Source organism: Ceratotherium simum, chromosome 29, assembly GCF_057802395.1.
Source record: "Ceratotherium simum simum isolate JZ-2026a chromosome 29, ASM5780239v1, whole genome shotgun sequence".
Classification (NCBI taxonomy): domain Eukaryota; kingdom Metazoa; phylum Chordata; class Mammalia; order Perissodactyla; family Rhinocerotidae; genus Ceratotherium; species Ceratotherium simum.
The window spans coordinates 29,316,066-29,340,907 of NC_141928.1; the positions used below are offsets into that span (position 1 = coordinate 29,316,066).

At 42.2% G+C, this 24,842-nt stretch overlaps 1 protein-coding gene across 3 annotated transcripts in view; it reads right to left on the bottom strand.

Annotated features, from left to right (window-relative positions):
* The window catches only part of SLC44A1 (solute carrier family 44 member 1), a 182,224-nt gene extending 165,003 nt beyond the window's left edge, over positions 1–17,221 (bottom strand). Inside the window, exon 1 of one of the 3 annotated variants that reach the window (XM_087419364.1) lies at positions 16,958–17,216. In XM_087419364.1, the coding sequence (XP_087275490.1) occupies positions 16,958–16,993 (36 nt within the window). In that variant the 5' untranslated portion in view covers positions 16,994–17,216. Of the gene's footprint in view, positions 1–16,957 lie in introns of all 3 variants that reach the window. The other 2 variants (XM_087419363.1, XM_087419362.1) reach the window with 2 other exon arrangements.
* Between the last annotated feature and the right edge of the window lie 7,621 nt (positions 17,222–24,842).

Here is a 24,842-nt window from a genome sequence, read left to right on the forward strand (position 1 = left end):
GTGTTAAGACAAACAGATCAATAAAACAGATTAGAAAATTCAGAAACAGACTCACACATAGATGGTTGATATTTGAAAAAGGTGCAAAGGCAATTCAATGGAAAAACTATAGCCTTTTCAATAAATTGTACTGGAATAATTAGACACCCATATGCAAACAAACAAAATCTAACCTATACCTCAAACCTCATACCAAAATGAACTCAAAATGGATCCTAGACCTTAGCATAAAATGTAAAAATACAAAATTGCAGGGCAGTGTGTTACCTAGCTGCTTAGTGGGGGAAGTGATCTGAGGGTTCACCTACTCCTGACACAGACTATGAATCAATTCTGTCGTGTTCCGCCTCTCTTCTCACCAATGCCCTTAGAGATCCCTGGGCCTTACGATGCCTGGTGATCTGGATCTGTATTTATGCTATGCCAGGGATTTTGGGGAAGGAGCAGAGAGAAGTATCTGTGTTCAATCCACCATGTTGACCAGATTCACTGGTCTCATTCCAAACATACAGATGTTCTGAACTCTTCCCAGGCTTTCTAGTTTGAAGGCAGAATGAAGTTTTTTTCCTCCAATCCTACTTCACCTTTTCTTCCCTCCTTTACTTTCCTTAAACAGATATGTAAAATAAGGAAGCCATACAGCTATTTAAAAAAATTTTTTTTAATAAATTTTTTAAAGGTGCATAGGATTCAGGTAATTGGGAATCCAACACAAGAAAGACTAAGGGAATCCCCGGTATGATGTGAAGGGAGATCTCAAACTGACAGCTTTGCAGCAAGCCTGAAAAGTGGCCAGCCCAGATTGGAGCTTTGAGAAAGATCTCGTCAGGAAATTGAAACTGAAAGAATATCTAAGGTATCTGAGCTGACTCAAAGAAATTCATACAAGTAGGCAAGAATTTAGAGGCCGATTAGTCATAAGTACACAGAAAACTAGGTGGAAAGCAAAACAAGACAATTATTATCTCCAAGAGCAAAAAAAGATTATGTAGGAATGATGAAATATTACAGGACTCAGCCGTAAAGAGCATTTACAGAGTCATAACGTAAAGACTGAACACTGATCCAAACAAAATTACAATATGTCTACAGCAGAAGGATAAGGGGGCTGGAAGCATGTAGACGGGATAGGGGCAAAGAACGGTGTTGGAAGAGAGCTCAGTCTTCATCTTCCATGGTGGAGCCCAAAATTAGTGTGGAAAACTGAAGAATCAAGATAGCAATATATGCAGGTTAGAGATATAGAGGGGAAAAGCAAAAGACACTTCAAAGATTTAAAAGTAATGGCCTCAGGGCAACGGAAAATGGAGGAGAGGCTTAAAAAAAATCCTGCGAGAAACGTTCCACTCTTTAAAAATATATGCACTATAGTTTTGATAAAAATAAAAATTAAATAAATAAAAAAATCAAAGCATAAGAGGGGAAAAAAACAGGGGGACCCAGAAAAGCACAGGATCTGGAATCATGACATTTAGAAATGGTTGTACAAACTAAGGGTTTTTAAGTTTAAAATACACACCGGGCCGGCCTGGTGGTGTAGTGGTTAAGTTCGCACGCTCTGGTTCAGCAGCCCAGGGTTCGAGATTCAGATCCTGGGCACAGACCTACATGCTGCTTTTGCAGATTCGGGTCCTGGGCGTAGACCTACACACCGCTCATCAAGCCATGCTGTGGTAGCATCCCATATACAAAATAGAGGAAGACTGGAACAGATGTTAGCTCAGGGACAATCTTCCTCCCCAAAACACACACACACACACAACTTGGCACATAATAGAGGCTGATTTCAGTTCTATCTTCAGTTATTCTACCTGGCTAATGGATGCAGAATCAGAACCAACAATAACGTTACATGGACACAGAGCTCAGCTGTGCAGAAAAGAAGAAATTGCTAATAACTGCCTGAAAGCCAGTCTCAGGAAGCAGTGAGTTCTCTGCTGATGGGGGTTTTAGGCAGAGCCCAAACAAAATCCACTTAGTAAACGTGACACCTTGGTGGGTTGGACTATAGACCCCTTAAGTCCCTGCCAGTTGTGGGATTCTGTTAAAGGATTCCATGTAGTAATCCCCTTTTGAATAAGCGCCATTCTGAAGTAAGACCAGAAGCACTGGGAGGTGAAGCAGCTTCGGGACTTAGGACACGCGTGCTGCTTCCTTCTACCCCACCTCCTCCTCCTTGGAGCTTTTGATTTTTCCTTTCAAAAGTCTTAAATATATTTACATTTGATTACAAGTCACCTAAAACATTTTTAGAAGCAGATGAGGTGTAAATACTTAAAGAGTAGAAGAGAAAATGCATGTCTGAGTGGGAGAAAGCTGCAAGAGAAATGAGACGATGGTCTGATGTAGTGCTAAGAGACGAACTGAAGAATCCACTCTGGGCCTGGTGGTTCAGTGGCCGTGGGACATTAAACGGCTCACGGTACCTGGTCAGGTATGAGACTCTGGGACCATGACAAGAGCACTGGGGCTTCCTGGCAGGGTGAACGGGGAGAGATTGTCACTCAGTCAACAGATGTGGACGAGCAGCAACAGAGCTACCAGAAATGAGTGAACAACAACAAAATAATAATTTTGTTCGACTTTAAATAAAGTTTCTAGAACCTTGCACTATCAAAAAACAAAAATCACACCTTATCTTAAATGTTGGTCATTTCAACATGGAAATAAAAATATTAAACATATTACTGGTACCATCTTTTCTATGGGACTGCCTCAAGAGCTGTGTGACTTGTCTACAGGCTTGAGGGAGGCTTTATTTTCTACTCAAGGACACTTTTTCTTTCACACTGTGTAATGAAATACTGTCGTGCCTACAAATGCAATAAATTTTTCCCAAAGTTTACTGAGCTCCATCCTCACTAGTTAAGAATAGACATGGATCATACTTCAAAAATCATGTCTTCGGGCCGGCCCGGTGGCGCAAGCGGTTAAACGCACACGCTCTATTGCGGTGGCCCGGGGTTCGCAGGTTCGGAACCCCGGGCGCGCACCGATGCACCACTTGTTAAGCCATGCTGTGGCGACGTCCCATATAAAGTAGAGGAAGATGGCCATGGATGTTAGCTCAGGGCCAATCTTCCTCAAGAAAAAAGGGGAGGATTGGCATCAGATGTTAGCTCAGGGCTAGCCCTCCTCACAAAAAAAAAAAAAAAAAATCATGTCTATGTTCCCTTACAGTTCTTTTGTATTTCCAGCTCTTAGTTTTAAAAATTAGTTTAGAATCTACCAAGAAATTATCAGTGCTTTACACACTGTAAACCAGTGTGTAAAGTCACTAAAAGTGTGACTTTTGGCTATTTAAGAAATAGAGATTCAGGTGTGCTCTGACACTGTGGAAGCCCCTACAACCCTCTGTACCATCTCCCTTCATAGACGGTATACTTCTAGAGGGAAAGTCTCATTCTTGGTTGAATCCAGTACTTAGCAACCTGAGCAGCACACTAGTCAGTAAATGTTGAACCAAACCAAAGCACACGAGTGGCCTGGAATTTTCTCTTTATTCTACCAACATTTTTGATTCTTTTACTTTTTTATTTTCAGTGCCTTCCCACTGCCCTTGGAGCTTCCCCACTCCCGCGCCCCAGTCATAGGCAGGGGTCTAATTTTTTTATTTTTTTTTTTTTGCTGAGGAAGATTAGCCCTGAGCTAACATCTGTTGTCAATCTTCCTTTTTTTTGTTTAAAGATTTTATTTTATTTATTCCCCCCCCCAAAGCCCCAGTAGATAGTTGTATGTCATAGCTGCACATCCTTCTAGTTGCTGTACGTGGTACGCAGCCTCAGCATGGCCGGAGAAGCGGTGCATCGGTGCGCGCCCGGGATCTGAACCTGGGCCGCCAGCAGCGGAGCGCGCACACTTAACCGCTAAGCCACGGGGCCAGCCCGCCAATCTTCCTCTTTTTTTGTTTGAGGAAGATTAGCCCTGAGCTAACATCTGTGCCAATCTTCCTCTACTTTATATGTGGGTCACCACCACAGCATGGCTGACGAGCGGTTTATGTCTGTGCCTGGGATCCGAACCTGTGAACTCAGGCCACCAAAGCAGAGCACACTGAACTTAACCACTATGCCACGGGGCTGGCCCCAGCAGGGGTCATTTTTGCAGTGCTGCTCTCCACGCTTCTACTCACAACTTGAACAAAATAAGTAACATCTGTAGATCTACGCACTCTGCTCCTGGGCAGGCAGTGAGAAGATGGGCCGGAAGAGCTTCCACTGTGCATTCTGCATTGTGGGCTAGTAAAGAAAAAGGGAGGGGGGATGGCAGAAAGGACCGGAACCCTTCATTCTCATAAATCTATCACCAGAGCTGATTAGCTGGCACTGGCTTAGATGCCGACAAGGCCCACAGGTCTCTAGCTTATGATGTGCTCCCTTTTTTCCTGCCTGGCTAGTATTACCGTCTTCACCTAGACTTCATTATAATGTAGGGCCACATGCTAACAATGTCAGGTTCAAAATCACCGAATTAACTTAAAACATTTTCAACAGTGGCTTATTTTAATTTTCAGGTTCATTCCCGTTTCCCTCAATTAACAGGTTATATTTGTTTTAATAGTAATTTTGACGAGTATCATTAGCATCATAAACTAAAATTTTAGTCTCTTGAATACCCCATCCCCCCACATTTATTCAACAAGCATTTATTGAGGATGTGTTATTTGCTTAGCCCCTATAACATCATCTCAATTCTTTCTCCAACAAAAGATAGTCAGCATTCGATCAGCAGGCCCCATCTCTGGATGGCCATTTGGAGTGTTAAGCGGTAATTATAACCGCCCTAGAGTCTCGGCAGCAGCCCTGGAGGAAAGGAGAACAACACTCCCAAGCGCAGATGGCTGGTCCCCTCTCTTGCTGTTGGCCCAGCTGGCCTCACCGCAGCTCAGACTCTGAAGTTTCAAACTTGAAGGACCCTTCTGTAAACAACGTACCCTTCCCTAACTTCTTAGAGACCTCCAACTACAAATCTGAGACACATACATGAAGGCTTTTAAATTATCATAAGATACTTCAGTGATGTGAAATTTATTTACATTATTTGGCCATTATTTTAAAGAACATGTTGAAGTTTGTGATGTGCTCAAACTCAGTTTCAGATCGGCTGAGTGCTTCCGAAGGGTTACCTGACCCAACAATATTCTTGTTGCTGCCACGCTCACTTCTGTTGTCACGTAAGAGAAGGGAACTGAGGAGGAATAGCTCAAGAACTGTTTCTCAAAGTGCGTTCTGCAGAAGAACAGTTTCTCAAGATGTAACGAAAAAAAAATTTTTTTTAAGGACAAATAAATTCAATGAAGGCCAGTTAAGCAAAGTTAAATTGGTTTCCTGGGGGTGGGGATGGGCAGTGTGGGACAATGAGCCTTTAATATGCTAATATGTGCTAGGACTCTAAAAACAGGGGGGAGACGGTATGGAATGAACAAGAACTTCCCCAACTTTTCTGACCTCAGAACCCTTTCTTGGAGGACCACCTTGTAGCCCTGGTGTCTTGGGAGCACATACTTGGGGAAACCGTTAAGGTATTCTTACATAAGTAACACTTGTACCCTTAAAGGGATGGCACGTGGCGCACCACCAAGGAGCACAGAGCCGGGTAAGTAGCAGGCCATGGGGAAGTGTCTCTTCCCACCCAGGAGGCTCCCTGCTCTGTGTGCTTGCCACCACTCCAAGAGAAACGTGTTTCCACTTGGTCTTGGCTTCCTTTCTCAGATTCAAGTATACACTGTTTAAAATTATCACCAAAACTAGAATTGCATTCAATTTTAAAATGAACTATCTTTATTAAAGTATTATTTCCAAACCTTCATAACTGAATCTGCTTCAACCACAAGTGTCTATTCCAAAACGTATTCTTGATGTAAAAGTATGGCTACTTTCAAAATAGATTTAATATGCTAGACTTTAAAACTTGATGTCTTTAGAATTGTCTTCCAACACGATGTTTTCAGAATTGTCATGAAAATACAAAATCACATGCAAAAGAGATTTGAAAAAACTTCATGGCCTAGCAAGCAAGGGATAAAACTCTCTTAAATATGCTGAGTTTTTAGAGTACATTTTAGTAAAAAAGAAAAATTGCAGCTTTTGCCCTGGTGGTGAAAATCTCTGCCTTCGTAATTAGATCCCAACGTGCATGCTAATCATTTATGCTACAGAGACAACTTCACTCTGCCCCTTTTCTTCATGCTTTCCCTTCTTAGTGTTCTCCAGAGCCTTGTTGTACTCAGTATTAAATCAAGTCGGCATCCATCACATTAACCCTTTCAGAGGCCATGGATCTCCTAAGACTGACTAAATATCTACTTCTTATTTAAAACTGCATTCTTGAGAATCTGAGTTATGAGGAAAGGGCACAAATGTAGTCACATTTAGTAAACTTACTGCCATGATAGACTTGTTCAGACTTAAGTTTTTAGAAGAAAATGTAGAATGGCCCAGGAGGAAATGCACAGCAGTCAAGGGTCCCTAGAGTCTGAGGTTTATAACCACCACGTACGCAGACCACAGACTCTGCTCCAAATGGTCACACTCTGACCTCTCGTGTGGGGTGCACTGATTTAAAACCAACACACACACATACACTTTAAGGGGAGAATAAACAGTGCAAACAATCTCTGAATTTAAGTGACAGAAAATGGTATCTGAAGTACATTTAAGATACTATTTAAATGTAGTAGTTCTCAGTACGGCAGAGGGAAGGGAACGCAGGGCAGCAGGAAATGCACCGGCTTTGAACTACTCCCGGCTTTACACTACTTGGGGGACTTCAGGCACGGTGCCTAAGCTTTTTGAGCCTCGGTTTCCTAATCCGTAAAATGGGGCTAACACTAGTACCCATCTCAGAGTTGCGATAACAAAAGGAAATTCATTACATGAGAGCAGACAATTGGGGAATGAGGACATAGAAACCCCCAGTTAATGACTGGTCATCGCTCTTCCCTGTACTCATTCCCTACTTGTTTGCTCTCATATTTCACGCCCTTGCCTTCTCCTTGGACACTACTCATCCTTAAAGCATCTCCTCTATGCGCATGACTTAAAGCATTTTCTGAAATCCAGTTCTGGGTCTTCCACTGCTTATGCGAAATTGCTACACAAAAGTATTAACATCAGTATTACCTCAAACTCAGTCTACACAAAATTAAATTCATCTTCCCCTCCCCACATACTAGTCTCCATCTCAACTCCCATGCCTAATAGACTAAATTCAATTGAATTTTATATTAAGAAAAGAAAATTTCAAACCAGAAATATTATGTTTAAAATTAAACTCCTTTGCTATTTTAAATAATGCCACGTGGAAAGATTCTTGCATATAGCATTTACTATACTTTTGGATTACTAAATAAAGGGTGTTAACTTGTTTTAATGGCTTTCAATGTATGTCATCAAACAGTAACCCAAGAGTCATTCCAATTTATTCATCAAATCAATAAAGTTTACTTGAGTCAAAACCACATGAGCAATTAATATCATTCTGTTAACTTTCACCAAAGTTACAGCTGTGAAAGGGGGTCTTTGTGCTTTGAGTTAATTTGATTATTAGCAATATTGAATATATTTACATATTAGTGTACTATTTCGCCTCTGTAAATTAGCTCTTTGCTGCAGAGTTTCATTTCTTGCACTGTGTGAGCTCTTTATATCATAAAGATATTCTAAATAATGATGTGAATCTTCAGTTTTATCATTGCTTATACAAAAAAAAAAACAAAAAGAAATTAAACAAGACAAAAAGGAAAGAAAGGCACTCTCTTTTTCCTTCTCTATCCTAGTATATTCCACTCCATATTATGGCTTCTTAAGAGCATCAGGGAAGGGTGGGAGGAAAAGGAGGGAACAAGAAAACTTTAGGGAGAAAGAGGAAAAAACGAGTACCAATCAGACAGAGATAAACACATACAGAAGTGAGAAGTTAGAAGAGGTAGGAAAGGAAATTGAGAGCTAGAGCAGAGGTCATACTAACCCCCAAGGTTCTCTTGGGGACCACTGACTGCAGGAATACTAATTAGCTACTCAGCCATTGCTTCAACCTTAAGTGCTCTTCTTCCTCCTGAAGCTATCTTGGCCTCAGAATGGAAAAGAGGCAGTGGGGGTGGGGAAAAGAGACAGGAGCTCAGCAGTGGCTAGAGCAGAATCCTTGCAGGAATAGGAAGATAATTGTGTGATTTTCAACTATGAACTGTGAAAAGATTTATAATGGAGCTATAAGCAAAATGTTAGGAAACACTATAAAAGTGTGATTTTATAGGCAGAAGAAAATGGCAAAACTATGTAGCAGATACTACTGGCTGCCTACCCAGTCACCATCCCCACCCTCTGCACTGCTGGCAGAGTCCAATTCTGTTCTGGGGTTGCTCCACCCTCCACTTGACTCAGAGGGAAATCCTGGTTAGTCTAAGCCAATTACCAGGGCTTTTGCCTCCCCCTTGCTAGAGGCTGTTTAGAGATGAATATGCAGCCCTCCCTAATTCCTACTAAAGGAAAACCACTGGAGTGTCAGCTCACAAAAGAAGGTAAGATGAGCCACATCCATCTTGGGATCAAGAGGGGAGCTAGTGAGGAAAAGCTACCTTCCTTAAAACGACAAAAAGAGAAACAGAGAACTCAGGTCCTTGTCAACATCATCAAGCCACTGAACTAACCAACCTGGAAGCCACCCTACCTCTCAACTAACCTGAGATAATTTTTCCTTAATGTTTTAGCTATTTATATTTAAGGTTTCTTTATTCCTTACAGCTGAATCATCCTAAACTGTTCATAATGAAAAATCTTACACTATTGTTATCATCATCACATTATCACAATGCTACAACAAAAAAGAGCAAACTTTAATAACGTCACTGCTGCTTGAACATCTTGAAGTAACCATCTGTTTTTCCATCTTTTTGCTGTTTTCCTTATTTTATATCATATAAATGTATCCAGAAATGAAACACTTACGTTTAACACTTTTCAGTGTATCTGGCAACCTTAAAAATTAGAATAAAAATAGCCTTTAAGATTTTCCTTGCTGAATAAATGTCTAAATATTTGGTTGTGAGATATTGTAGAGAGCAGCTAAAAAGAGTAATATTAGTATTTTCACAAAAAAATAAATTCCAGCGGTTTATCAACCAAATGTTTTTTAAGTAAATCCTATTATACAACTGACATGAAATCAGAAACGAATCCAACAAGGGGGAAAAACTACCACCACCCGTATATTAAAACATACTGAAAAATGCAAATCTCTTTCAAAAATTATGTTTTAAAAGTAAGCACTAAATTTGATACAACACATAAATTCAAAATTGGTACTTTATGCTATGCCATATCCCAAATGAAGGAGAAAACAAAAAGTACTAAAAGAGAAGAAATATTACCATGCCAGAAACTTTAACCATTTTCACAGAGTGAATTCCCACAGCAGATATAACAATGCCTCTTTAATGACTGAAATTTTCACCAGCTCGAATACTTTTTCTTTATAACGCTACACATCAAGTCCCATCCATTTGTGCCTGCTATAAAAACATCAGCACTGTCAATCCACATGGCCCATTATTGGGGTGGACCAGTCTTTTCCCATCCACCTTGACCCGGTAACTTACACCTCTGTAAGTACACTTGCTAACACACCTGAGAGGTACAGCTGCAACAGACAAGCTGCAAGACTGCTGCTGAAAATTCTGTTGAGAATCTTCTTCAAAATATTTGTCCTTTTTAACAATTTTTGTATTGAATTTTTTTTTTTTTTTGTGAGGAAGATCAGCTCTGAGCTAACATCTGCCAATCCTCCTCTTCTGCTGAGGAAGACTAGCCCTGGACCAACAGCCGGCCGATCTTCCTCCACTTTATGTGGGACGCCACCACAGCATGGCCTGACACGCAGCGGGTCGGTGCTCGCCCGAGATCCGAACCCCGGGCTGCTAGCAGCGAAGCGCACACACTTAACCACTAAGCTACGGGGCCGGCCCCTGTACTGAATTTTAAAACATCAGAATTGCAAAGGTAGGAGTTCATCTACATCCATCCATAGAAGGAAAGGCATATTTGTTAATTTGTTCAAATATTTGCTGAGCACCTACCATGTACCAGCTAAGCACAGGACACTAATAACAGCAATGAACAAGCAGATGGCCCCTCTCCCCATCAGCTCAGTCTAGACCAGGGGTCAGTAAACATTTTCTGTCAAGGGCCACACAGCACATCTTTACACTTGCAGGCCATAAGGTCTCTGTCACAACTAACTACTCAACTCTGCCATTGTAGCAGGAAAGCAACTATAGACAATATGTAAACGAATGAGTGTGGTGGTATCCCAATAAAACTTTATTTCAAATTTCATATAATTTTTATGAAATAAATCTCTCATGCAATAATGTTCTTTTGATTTTTTTCCACCATTTAAAAATATAGATACCATTTTTAGCATTCTTAGCTTGCAAGCCCCACAAAAACAGGTAGCCTGCCAGATTTGGCCCATGGGCTGTAGTTTTGCCAATTCCTGGTCTAGACATTAATATTAACTGTATAATTATTTGTTTATTGCTTTAAGTGCTCAAAGGGAAAATACATAAGGCTATGAGAGTTTAATGAGGAGACACAGTCTGGTTTGAAGGATCCAGGAAGCTTTTCCCAAAGAAGTGACTTTTAGGCTGAAAGTAATAGCCAGCCAAAATCCAGGGAGAAAAGCAGAAAGCCTTCCAGACTAGTGAAGAGCATGTGCGAAAGCCCTAAAAGAAGAAGAAATAAAATCTACTGAGGAATCTGTGAGGCCAGAGCACAAAGAGTGAGAAGCATGGCGTGAGATAACAATGATGCTGGAGGAAGACAAGAGACCAGCCTACACAGAGTCTCGTTGGCTAGGGTCAGAGATTCTGGTCTTTGTCCTAAGAGCAGTCAGAAACCATTAAAGGGTTTCAAGTGGGAGAAGGACACAATCAGCTTTGGATTTTTTGTTTTTTTGTTGCTGAGGAAGAATCACCCTGAGCTAACATCTGTTGCCAATCTTCCTCTTTTTTTTTTTTTTTTTTTTTTGCTGTGGAAGATTAGCCTTGAGGTAACATCTGTGCCAATCTTCCCCTATTTTGTATGTGGGTCACTACCACAGCATGGCTGATGAGTGGAGTAGGTCCACACCTGGGAACCAAACCCTGGCCGCCAAAGTGGTGCACGCCAAACTTAACCACTACGCCATGGGGCCAGCCCCTTTGGATTTTTTAAAGATCACAAAGACTACAGTATGAAGAAAAATTAGAAGGGTATGTGAATGAATACAGGGAGATTTGTACAGATTTGTAAGCAAGGTTCTGGCCAAAGATGACAGAGGCTTAGACTAGGGTGCTGGCAGCAGGGTTTAGAAGGTAGAAGAGGCAAGATGTGGTGACTAGATACGGAAAAATGAAAATCAGGTTCCCTACATGCCTCAGGTTTCCAGTTTCAACACCAGGATCCTAGTATCATTCACTAAATCAGAGATACTGAAAAAGACGTGTGTGTGTGTACATGTGCGCATGTGTGTGTGCATACAAATTTTGAGTTCGGTTTTTGACATCCTGAGTTTGAGTCACCTACAAGACATTCTAGTGGAAGTGCTAAGTAATCAGTTGGATATAATGATCAGAGGCCAGGACAGAGGTTGTTTCAATGCAGTAAATCTGTTCAAGAATTGTCAGCATACAGATTATAACTGAAACCATAGGAGGAGATGAAATTAACCTAAAGTAAGGGTAGGGAACAGTGGTTTCCAACCTCAGTGGCACATGAGAATCACAAGGGGAACTTTAAAAAATTTTGATGCCCAGGCAGTACCCCTGGACCAATGGAATCAGAATCTCTGGGAGCAAGACACAGGCACCAACGTTTCTGAAAATTCTCTAAGTGCTTCCAATGTGCAGCCAAGGCTGCGAAGATAAGAAGGCTTCAGACATTAAGAATTAACAGTACTACAGAAAGATCAAGAGATTAAGAGACTAAGGAGGTTTCTAGTCCTAGCTGCCTCATTAACGTATCTCTCTGACCTCAGACTACTTCCTATCTCTAAATTCTAGTTTAGCTCAACAGAAAAGCGAGATAGTAGGACTAGTTTATCTCTCATATCCCCTAGAGCTCCAAAAATCTGAGCGAAAGTTACAAAATTGAAATATTTCTTTCTTTGGGGGGTGGAGGGGATAGAAAAACAACTATTAAGCAATTACCAGTAGCAGAATATAGAATCTATTTTGATAAATAATTATCCTCTCAAGCCAATAACATTTCTAAATGATAGAATGAACACATCAAATAGTATTTGATGGTATTTGCTACGCCTGGGAACATTTTAACTGGACTATATTATACTATGTTGTTCTGCAGCTAGTAACTGCAGGAAGTTCAAAATGGTGGCATGAATTTAACTTGGAAATTCCTTAATTCAAAATTTTATTGAGTGCACCTTTTCGAAAGATGAAGTGAGCTGCAATTTAAGATTTGGGAAGCATGCATGTGAACACAGAAAGAGAAGCGCAAGACTCAGCTTCAGAGGATGGGTGAAAGTTTGGATCTATCACAGAAGCTCTGTGACTCCAGCCAAGTTTCCTCAACTCCAAGTGTCAATTTCCTCCGCTGTACAACGGAAGCAAAGTCAACTTCAGAGTTACCATAGAAATCAAAACATGAAAATGGCTGTGAAAAATAGCTATACAAAAAGTATTACCATTTTTACATTATTTCCAGCCAATTTTAACATTAACTTTGATTTCCATATTTTGAGGAGTGGATCGTCTATGCTAATAGCACAGCATTCAGAAGAAAAATAAAAGCTGTCCGCATGCCATGACTTTTTTGTTCCAGTTAAAGCAAGTCTACTTTGCTGGACATATTTTAGTAAAACAACTTGGGCTCTGTTGGTAATTCCCTCTACACTCCTCAAATTTCACTTTTACCATCTCACTTGCAATTCCATAAAGCAGATGGAGACGACAGTATTATTAAAATTCAGTTAAGGAACAGTTAACACACTCAAAAGTTAACCAGTATTTGTGAACCACTTGATTGTTTTTCATTACTCCCAAGACAAGATATGAGAGCTAGAAAAAGACAGTTAAATTTATAGCTCTCAATTTGAAGACTCCAAGACAAGACAGTAGACAAGTACAATCTCTCGCAAAGTCAGACAGACAAGGGGCAGTTTGTTCAATCAGAAAGATTCTCCTCCATCCTTCTCACTATTTCTAAGGTTAGAACCAAAGGACACAGAACTTCAGAGCACTTGCAAAATCTCCTGGCCTCCAATGCACTGCTGTGAGAAATAATGATGGAGCCATTAAGGACCAAATCTTAGGGCAATTTGCTAAGTAATCTTTCAAAAGCCTCCTTCATTCAAACCGGTTTGTCAATGGGAAAGAATATTTCATAAATCTGAAGATTTACAAGTGACCTTTGAAGTTTAACATTACAAGAATAGAAATTATGTCAGGTTATAAAAGAACAAACGAATTATGGAGAGTTGGGAATAAATTTTAAGAGTCTTAGGGAGGATTAGTGCTGTAAAAAGAAACTCAAGACTATCTCACTTTTATGTTCCCTTCAAAGAGATTTTTAGGCAAAGGCTATCATATGTTGGCTTGTTTTGAGCAATTACTAGTATTAGCAAATACCTTGTAATGGTCCCTAATAAAAAGTAGTACATAATTAAGAGTTCTATAGAGCCCTGACTCACTATTTTGCCAATAATTATTTTGTCAATAATCTGCTCCTTCAGCAATGAAATACAAGTTAGTATAGAATGTGACACTTTTCTTTGATCTAAATCCTAAAACAGGGTAATTATTTTGATGACAAATTATGATATCCAGACACTACCCAAAAAATGAAAATAATACCAGGATAGACTTCAAGAGATGACACAGTTTGGAAGACCATAAGTTCTTTTATGAGTCTACAACATAGCAAGAGACTATGAGGGAAAATAAATTGTATTTCAAAAGTGAAACCCTACTACAAAAAGGAAACACACTATATTTACATTGATAAAACCTGCCAGGGCTTTAAAATTGCTGACAATACCATTGAGAAAAGCTAAACTGAACTGCAGATTACCTCAAAGCTCGTTGTTTTGATGTGCTGTGCAGGTTATCATTAGAGTTTGCAGACAAGCTCTTTTAAGATGTTATAGCCACTGCTCCAACTAAAATAGAAGCATTGAGGAGAGTACCAGGAGAAAAGGAAAAACCTGCTCAATTCTGCAAACTGATGGTACCACTGACAGAAGAGTTAGAAATGTGGAAAAGGCAGGTGAATTTTAACTTAGTTCAAATTTGAGCTTAGAAGAGGATGGCTTGGTGGAATTAGTCAAGCAGCCCGTGGAAGTACAAGAGCACAGGGGTCAGGGCTGGATTCACATTCAATGCTACTTGGTAGCATAAATACATTCTGTTCATTGACTACTGCTGAACAACTGTTACATACAAGGTATAGTGAGGTAATGCAATGGATACAAAGATGGGGAAAACAAAAGCAGTTCCTCCACCCAAGAAGCTTACAATCCAGTAAAAGGGATGAAAGAAACATATTCTGCCCGGAAATACAATTGAGGCCTCTCAGAGAGGTTCAAAGTGATGTACAGGTTCATATGTGGAGTTGTATCCCTATTTTGTTTCAACACAACACATATGGATACTATATTATTCTAAAATTGGTGACGCTCCTGAAAGGAGCATGAAAATGCCAACAGATTGGTAACATTTCACAAATAAAGAATGATGCCAAAATCTCAAATAAGAAAAAAAAATGATGACCAGCTCTTTGGCACAAAACCTGTTCCTCAATGCTCCACTGAATACTACAATTCCCTAAAGCTGAACTTAAAGGCATGTGACAGCTGCTAATTGGTTATAGGAATCCACACAAAAAAATGCACCCCTTGGGGTGCATGACAAGCATCTTGTCTGGAGAACATGGCACGAAGGAAACAGTGGCTGCAAGAAAAGGAAAAAGCAAAGAAAATGTATGTGACAGCATTCCGAAAAGTAGGATGCGGAGCTTGCATGTGGAGTCAAATGCAAGACCTGTTATTAAAGCAGAGTTTTGGTCCAGCATCCATCTCTCCCAAATTTAATTGTTCATACACTGAACAAGCCATCCATAAACTATCAATACTTTCCTGTCTTAAAGGCATTTCAACACCAAAAGAGGATGTAAAGTAACCCAGTTCTTAAAAGAAAGGCAATATGAAAGGTACCTTTTTGGTGAAAATAATATTTCAGTAACTATTAGATGAATAGTGACCAACTAGATCCCCCCAGCCCCCAAAAAATCCCTAACCAGTTTGAAAGGTATTGTGGAATTCCACACCTTTATCTGTTAATATGAAAACCCTGGTTTATCAACCTCTCCTTCGTAACACCACCACGTATAGTTTTTCTTTGCTATTCTAACTCAATAGAAAGGTTTAACTACCTAAACCAATCAGCCTATGATCCTAGTAGGGAAAAAAAGAAAAAAGAAAACCCACAAGGATAAGCAAACACCCAGAAAAAGAACTAGACAAACAGGATGGATATGTACTTCATAAAACATAAATGTCCTCCATCCATCTGCAATTCTAGTCATTTTCTCTCTAACAGATCTCAGGTTTTCAGAACAAGTATGCAGGTTATTTAAAACTGAGTTATATATAGTCATTTAGCAGCAGCAAAACACTTCTGGCATTATCACAGATGCTAGATCTCTGGAGGAATTTTTTTCCCAAACTAGCATCTTTCTTCACCAAGAACCGACCAGCCTTATTTCTAAATACAAGAGCCCTTGTCTCTTCCCCAAAACAAACAAATCAAGGATTACAGTTAAATTCTACGCTAATGAAACTGTGAGATTACATCCCAGGCGTTGTCGGAGCCTATTTTTTATACACCACCACCAGACAGTTTGATGCAGTATTCCTGATTGCTTTTTATCTTATTTGTAAATACACTCACTAATCCACTAAATTAGGTAATTTACAAACAGGTCCTCTCAGTTATTAGCGGCCAGCAGTCAAGTCCTATTACATTTGATCCTTATACAGTTGTCTAAACATTTCCATCCAGGTTAAGGGTTCGGATTGGCAAGGGAGAGGGAGGTTAGCAAAATTTGGATGGGGGCAGGGTGGAAGCTGGGAGAAATCTCTGCATCTCAGCCCTCAGCGACAACATTCAGCCAGTGCCCACAGAAAAACTAAATTCGGCACCTCTTCCTCCTGTTACACTGGCAACAAAGAGGGAGTTTCCGTAACGCTCCCGTCACCCACCCCGCGCCCAATCTCCTTCCCAGCCCCGTCCCGGCGCTCCCGCAGGGGCCTCGGTCGGCGAAGAGGCCGCGGTGCCCGGGGTCAAGGCACAAGCGGGGGATGGGGTGAGAGGCGAGCGGGTGGGATCTGGGAAGTGGGCCAGGCAAGGGCTCCAGGACCCGCTTAAACACTTGAACCCGGACGGGGGGCGGCGGGCAAGGGACAAGGGGCAGAATATGTAATGGAGCGAAAGCGGGAATAAGGTGGGAGAGGGGCAAAGAGCCCGTGCTGGGGGTACTCCTCCCGGGAGCACAGGAAATAGTCGGTGGCTGGGGACGGGGAAGACTCCACGGAGGTGGCAAGAGAGGAGCAAGGCCCGGAAGACAAGGGAAGGGTGCCACCTGGGCAGAGAGAAGGCGCCTGTGTTGCCTCTACCTGCAGACGGGCGGGACGGGCCGCTCAGGTGTGACCGGGAGGAGGAGGCCAAGTCGGAAAGGGGCCGGGGATTGCTGGGCGCGCACTGGGGGCCGCGCAGAGGCGCCCGCGGGTCGGCAGCCGCCGAGCCAGCGCGGGGGCATCGGCGGGACAGGCGGGGGGGGGGGTCTCTGGAGTGCATGTGGCTGAAGGAAGGCTCGCGGGTAGCGGGAGGCATCGGCGGCGGGCGCCCGCGACACGGCGCGGGGGAGGCATCCCGGCGGGCGGCCGGGAGGCGGGGGCCCCTCACCTGCGCGGCGGAGGAGGCGGAGCTGCAGCAGCCCATGGCGGGGCCGGAGGAGCCCGGAGGCGGCGCCGGGCGCGCAGCTACGCCCCGGAGCCCCTCGGCATGCGAGCCGGCGGGCGCCCGAGGAGGGCGCGGCCTGGCCCCGCACGGCGCGGCGGCGGCGGCAGCGGCGCGGGCGGCGGCTGGTACTCAGACGGCGGCGCGGCTCGGGGCGGGCGCCGGCCACATCCCCCGGCGGCGGCGGCGGCGGCTGCGCGGCTCCTGCTCCGCTCCTGCTGCTGCAGCTGCTCCCCAGCGGAAAGGGGCGGGCGGCGGCGGCGGCGGCGGCGCCTCCCCCTGTCCCCCGCCTCCCGCCTCCCGCGCCCAGTCCCTCTCCCGCTCCCTCTCCCGGGCCGCCGCCTCCTCAGCGCCGCGCGCTTCTCCCATCAGACTCCCCGCCCCCAGTGCAGCGCCGCGCGGGCGGCGGGGCGGCGGCGGCCGAAACGAGGCCGGGCACTTCGGCGCGCGTGGGAGCCTGCGCGATGCCGAGCCCATTTAGCCGTGGCACCGAGGCAGAGCGCTGCCTCGGGGCGAGAGGGCGCCCGGGGCTGAGGCACCCGAGGGCTGGGCGGGTTCGCAGCCGAAATGGGGCCGGGTTGCTTTCGGACCCGGGAGGCACAGGCGAGGCATGCGGAGCTGCTCTCTAGCCCCACTGGGCGCGCAACTCGAAGAGCCGAATGGCTTTTTACTGCTCCGACGGCTGCTTTTTTATCCAGAGGAAAGCGTACACAATAAACCTTCCCTGGAGAAGGAGTGCGTGATAGAAGACGAGGAGAAACAAGCATCTCTTGCTACTGGTCCCATTTTGCTGATGTAGAAACTGAGCCTTGAAGGGGACTAAGAGCCTAATGAAATGCACCCAAGGTCGAAATTGTTATAAACAGCCAAAATAGGGAAAAAGCGGAACGTTCTCCAGGTCTCTCAATTTACAGACGTATTGGATCTGAACTAAACTTTCTTATACAAGATAGTCCACAAAAAAACAAGCGCGTATTCATTCATTCATATTAAAAATATTTACTGAGAACATACTAAGTTTCAGTAACTTGTAGGCACTGGAAATAAAGAGGCGAACAAAAGAGACAAAGTTTCTGCTCTCTTACAAGTCCTTGTTGCTACATTAATACACTGTGGGGTAGCAGCTGGTTAGAGTAGGCGTGGTCACTACCGTCAAGAAATTTACAACCCCGAGTCCTTGGGAAATAGTGTGAGACGAGAACAGTTAAAAGGTGGCAGGAATAAAGCTCAAGATCAGGGTTCATATTAAGAGAACCACGTACCAGGCGCTACTATAAGCCTTTTATATGTTTCATTACATCCTGTCAAAGAATATTTCAAAGACAGAATCTGAAAAGAAAAAAAAATTTTATTTGCAGGGCGGGCCCGGTGGCGCAAGCGGTTAAGTGCGCGCGCTCCGCTGCAGCGGCCCGGGGTTCGCTGGTTCGGATCCCGGGCGCGCACCGACGCACTGCTTGGCAAGCCACGCTGTGGCGGTGTCCCATATAAAAGTGGAGGAAGATGGGCACAGATGTTAGCCCAGGGCTGTCTTCCTCAGCAAAAAAAAAAGAGAAGGATTGGCGGATGTTAGCACAGGGCTGATCTCCTCACAAAAAAAAAAAAAATTTTATTTGCAAAGATGCCAGGCGGTGAGACTCTAGAAGGCCTAGCCAAATAAAAGCGAGTTTTAAAGATTACTCAAAGTCTAAGGCAGGGAATAGCACAGAAGTAAGTTGACTTTAGTACACTGAAAGGGAATCTAAGCAAAGTCAAAATGGGAACCTGGGAACAGCCAAAGAAAAGGCCAGAGAAGAATTCCTAGTTGGTGTGTTCCAATACCATTTCCTAGGTCTGTGGCTGTAGATGAATCACTTCTCTAAACCTCATTCTCATCCTCTGTGAAAGGAGAATAATAGGGATGACCAGGAAGAGCTGTTGTCAAGATTAAATAAGAAAGCATTTAGTAGGTTGGTAAACACTCAGCAAGTACTACCTGAGATCATTAATTCTTCCTCTGCATTCTTTTTCAATTTGATCAGAGGGTCCATCATACTGCTGGGTTGGTGAATCCTGTGTGTTACCAGTAACCATTAGGCCATTAAATAGAAGTGAAAAAATAAAACTTTAATGGCTGTAGTCCCAATTCTGATTGTAAACTCCACAATTAGATTATAAACTCCCTGAGAACAAGGGAAAGCGTTTTCTCCTTTGTATCTCCTTCAGCCCTCTCAAATGTTTGTTGAATTATTCAATGCTGCCAGGAATAAAAACCCTTCCCTTAAGATTTTCCCTCAAAGCCTCAAAGTACATCTTGTTTTTAACTGAGGGAGGAGGCTGAAAGTAAAATTACAGTCTTAAACAAGAAGCCATCTGTCTTCCCTCTTTATAATCAAGGAAAGAGGAGTTGTTTCTCTTAGCAGAGTCAGTATGGGAGCATTTCTCTCAGATTATAAAAATCTTTTTGGCTAGTGTAGTTATTCCATGTAGTAACTAGTGCTTATTTTGTAATTAGAACTGCAGAAGCAGATAAATACGGAACAGACTATGGCAGTGCTTCAGAAAAAAAAATGTATTTCACTTTTTTGGAGATCTCTTTCCTAGACAAGGATGATGGGTGAAAATAATTGAAAGGGAGCACATTCCATTGTGCTTGACTGATCTGAACTTCAGTTTTCCCTTTAAGGGTTAATGGAGCTAGGAGTTCTAAGATTCTACAAGGTGCTTTGTAAATATACTAATTATGTATGTATGCGCCATATATGAATATAAATGTGATGTTTTAAAATTATACCTCATCATTAGCATGAGAGAAACTACCTGCGGCTCCTGAATTGATATTCTGTACCTTCCAAGAACGAGCCTCTTTCCCATCCCCCTCTCTTCCCCCCCCCCCCAAAGAAGCCTCATAAAAGGGATGATTTAGAAGGGGGCAAATTACAGTTGCTTTTCACTCTTTCTCATAAACAAGCACATACAGCAGTCAATGAAATTAAACTACAGCAAATTCAGAAATTGCGAAAAGGAATTTTTTTTCTCAAGCCAATGATCAGGGTACAGATCTCACCACCATGAGGTGTCATAGAGGCAAGCCACTTAGCAAGGGCTTAGGTTTGTTTTTCTTTTTCTTTTGAGAAAAAGAGAAGGTTGTAAAAACTTATGCAAGAACAGCATCTACACTAACCAGGATAAAATTACAAGGTCTATCAGTCTTGGTGCTGCAAAGTAAAAGCAGGTCGCCAGCTGAGCCGGCCAGAAACGCTTCCCAGTGGGCTAGTATTGCATGACTGGCCATGCGAATTCCAGTGTTTCCAGTTTCAGATGGAAGGCTTGGTGCTGGTCGCTCATTGAGGGAAAACACTGAACTAATGGTCTTTCCAACGATTTTAATAAAGCCTGACTCATTGCTCCCATGATTTCAGGTTTTAGGTAACAGAAATATAAATGCATCTGTATGTATGTATGTCTAAAACTGCTCAGAATAGTCCTCTAAGTTAGGGGAAAAAATGGCATTTGGTGCTTTGGCTGTGTTATTTACATTTTAGCACATACTGTGTTCACAGCTACATCCCACAAGAGCACATTTGCTTCAGCAGAGCTCCAGCTTCCAGATCTGCCTCACAACCTCCTCCTCGAAGAAGCATTCGCATATCACCCCTGGGAAATGCTCCAAAAGCCAAAACTAATTGTAACCAAGGGCCGTAACTGTTCATTCATTACCAGAGAGGCAAGAGCAGGTCTCTAGTTGAGAAGATGGAAATGTATCTCAGCCCCCTAGTTAAGCCTTGAAGTTAGAAACCCCTGAAAAGAGCTTCCCTGAACTCAGGCAAGTGTCAGAAAAAGACAACGTTGTTCCCAGCAAGACTCTGGCGAAAATCATAAATCCTTAGCTCTGCAACTTTGTTTCTGCCCACACTTGTACCGTTGATGTTTCTCCAGAGTTAATTAATAACTCTGGCTTTTATTTAGGATTTTCACTGTAAGATCAGAAAACTTAGAAGTTCTCTAAAAATGCTGGCTGTGAACTTGTGTTTGGAGGGGGATACCATTTCTCCTATTACTTTTCTGAATGACATTTTTTTAATCTGTAGTTATTCATTTATTCAATAATTTTTTTTTTTTTGGTGAGGAAGATCAGCCCTGAGTTAACATCCGTGCTAATCCTCCTCTTTTTTTTTTTTTTTTGCTGAGGAAGACCGGCTCTGAGCTAACATCTATTGCCAATCTTCCTCCTTTTTTTGTTTTTTTTTTCCCAAAGCCCCAGTAGATAGTTGTATGTCATGGTTGCACATCCTTCTAGTTGCTGTATGTGGGACGCGGCCTCAGCATGGCCGGAGAAGCGGTGCGTCGGTGCACGCCCGGGATCCAAACCCCGGGCCGCCAGTAGTGGAGTGTGTGCACTTAACCGCTAAGCCACGGGGCCAGCCCCTCAATAATTTTTTAATTGAGTCCTCCTTATGAGCTAAGCATGTTTAAGTATCACTTGTGCAAACATCAGTCCTCAGGGATTTGAGCTATTTCCGACATAAAACTAGTGTTGATTTTTATTTTGAGGTGATGGGGTGAGGAAGGAGGCAGAATTTTGAATATTCATTGGAGAAGGAAAGAGGCAACTTGTAGAGAAATCCATTTATTTAACAATATAGTTCTTGAGCCATTATAATGAGCCAGATACCTAGCTAAATGCCAAGGATTCAAGATGAATGAGGTACATTCCTGGCCCTTAAGTCGTTTACATTTTAGTGAGGCAGAAAGACATTTACATCAAGAATTAGAGTATAGATTAAATGTAATGAGAGGAATGAGTGTACATGCTCTATAAGCTCAGAGGAGGTCCACAGAGATCCATTTATTTTGTTCGTAAAAAATGCTATATTTCATTTTTTCCCTGTTAACCTTTATAGCCTATCTCCACTGGACAAGTTCTCACTGTGCACCAAAAGCCTAGAAAAGAGCTTGGTATCCAGGAATGTGTCATAAATATTTCTTCAATGAATAGATGAATTTTGTCAATGTGTTCCTAGGAATTTAGGTTTGTGAATGTCTAGAATGTCTCAAAGGAAAGGTTATCTGAAATATTAAATGATTATTTTTTTCAAAAATGGTTTGGCTTTTTTCTGTAAAACCTCTGGAATAAAATATATTTATTGGAAGTATAGCATATTGGAAGTATAGATGACTTTTCGCTGGAAGACACTATAGTCTAACACCTTAGCAAAAGACAGATAGGATTAACCACATAAACATTTTTAAACTCCTGGATGCAAAAGGTACCATAAATAAACACAACCGACAAATGGATAAATAATACTTGCAAAGTGATGTGTAAAAGGTTTACTGCTATGGTCTGAATATTTCTGTCCCCTGAAATTCACATGTTGAAATCCTAACCCTCAAAGATGATAGTTTTAGGAGGTGGGCTTCTGGGAGGTGGTTAGGTCATGACAATGGAGCCCTCATGAATGGGATTAGTGCTGTGGGGGAAGAGGGAGAATCCCCCTCTACCCTTTCCCTTAAAGTTCCTCTGGCTGGCCAAATAATTAACAAGACAGGTTAGCAGGAGAAAATAATACCAAGTTTACTAACATGTATACATGGGAGAAACCAGGGACACTGCGTTTCTCAACACAACAGCAGAGATTCTCATCTTAAATACCATCTTCAGCTAAAGACAAAGGAGGATGTTGGGGGTGGGGGGAGTCAGTTACAGGAGATTACCAGTAAAACACAGTAAACAAGAATAAGGTTATTATGCAGATTTAAGGCCTCACCTACCACATTGATAAGTTTCTAGAAATGAGGTCATCCCCCTCTCTTCCTAGTACAGAGAGGGAGATACCTTTACAAATGGAGATTTCTCTTATAAATGTAAATGTTTGTCTGGCAACTCCTTGCAGGAGCATCTAGAGAATGTGGCCAGAGAAACAGAATTTTTGATAAGATGGGCTTGTTGGTGCCTTTCCTATAGTAACATCTATTTTACGTTATATTACAGCCATCAGATAGTAACTCCTTCCTGGAACAGATCTTCTATGTCAAATTCTTTAGACGGTTAGTGGGAGAGGTCAAAGTTCTGTCAGAGAAAACAATCAAGGTAAAGAGATATATTTCAGGGTGGCCAAATCTTGATCTCCCACAGTGCCTTATTAAGAAGTTTCAGAGGGCCGGCCCCGTGGCTTAGCGGTTAAGTGCACGCACTCCGAAGCTGGCAGCCCAGGTTCCGATCCCGGGCTCGCACTGACGCACCGCTTCTCCAGCCATGCTGAGGCTGCGTCCCACATACAGCAACTAGAAGGATGTGCAGCTGTGACATACAACTATCTACTGGGGGTTTGGGGGAAAAAATAAATAAATAAAATTAAAAAAAAAAAAGAAGTTTCAGAGAGGTCCCTAACCCCTTCCACCACGTGAGGACACAGGAAGAAGTTGGCAGTCTGAAACCCAAAAGAGAGTCCTCACCAGAACTCAACCATGTTGGCACCCTGATCTTGGACTTCCAGCCTCCAGAACCGTGAGAAATAAGTTTCTGTTGTTTATAAGCCATCCAGTCTATGGTATTTTTTATAGGAGCCCGAACAGACTAAGATAGTTATTATCCATAATATGCAAAAAGTTCCTATTAAAAACAAAAAAACTGAAAACACCCCATAGAAAAAGGACGTAGAAGGCAAAATCAACAGTGAAAGAAATGCAGACTCATAAAATGTGAAATGCTGCTCGACCTCACTCACAATAAAACTGTAAGTTAAAAAATTAGGAGCTATCTTTCCTCACCTAACAAGTTGGCAAAGATTTAAAAGCTTAATAATATTTGATGTCAGAGAAGGTCACAGTACTCTCATGTACTATTGATGGGGATACAGTTACCTCTTTCTGGAGAGGAATTTAAGAATTTATATCAAAATTTAAAAGATGTCTTTCTTTTACCTCGGCTATTCTTCTCCTAGGAACGTATCCAACAGCAATACAGTCTTGCTTTCAATAAGGAAAAATTGGGAAAGACCCAAATTTCTATAAGTAGAATATTGGTGAAATAATTGGTTAAATGATAGGAAGTATTGTACAGCTATTAAAAAGTATGAGGTAAATTGGTATTTACTGATATGGAAAGATAACTACAATATACCATCGACTAAAAAAGCAGTTTACAAAACAGCATTATGATGGAATCCTGTTTATGCAAATATTGTGTGTGTGTGTATTTGTAGAAGAGGCTATGAGGAATATGCACCACTCTGTTAGAGCAGTTACCTTTGGAGAGGAGATAGGAGTAAATTGGGGTGAGGTAGACCAAGACAGAAGGGAAACACTTTTTGAACTCTAGATTTCTGTATTGTTTGTAGTTTTGACAAACAATATTTTTTAAACTATATTAAAATTATAAAAAAATATTGTTTTTTAAACTATATTAAAATATTTTAATAAAATGACTGTAGGGGGAAGAGGTCCTCGCAAATGACCTTTTAATTATGGATAAATTATGCAAAGTGTCCAGAGGACAGAGAAAGAATAGATCATTATTAAATGTGATGATTAGGAAAGGCTTCATGGAGGAAGTGGCACTGAGCTAGTCCTTGAACAACAGGTAGGTTTTCGATAAGTGAAGATGGGGGAGAAAAAGAGAGTTTGCAGGCATGAAATGACTTATGCAAAGATGCGGGCTTAGAAAAGAATGAGACCTGTTGGATGTCCCAAAATATCTATTGTTGCATCACAAACCAAACTGAAACTTCTTGACTTAAGACAACAACAGTGATTTATGATCATCTCTTACGGTACTGGGGACTGGGTAGGCTCGGGCAGGCAGTTCTCACGTGGGGGCTCTCATGGGGTTGCCGACACACCGTGGATGGGG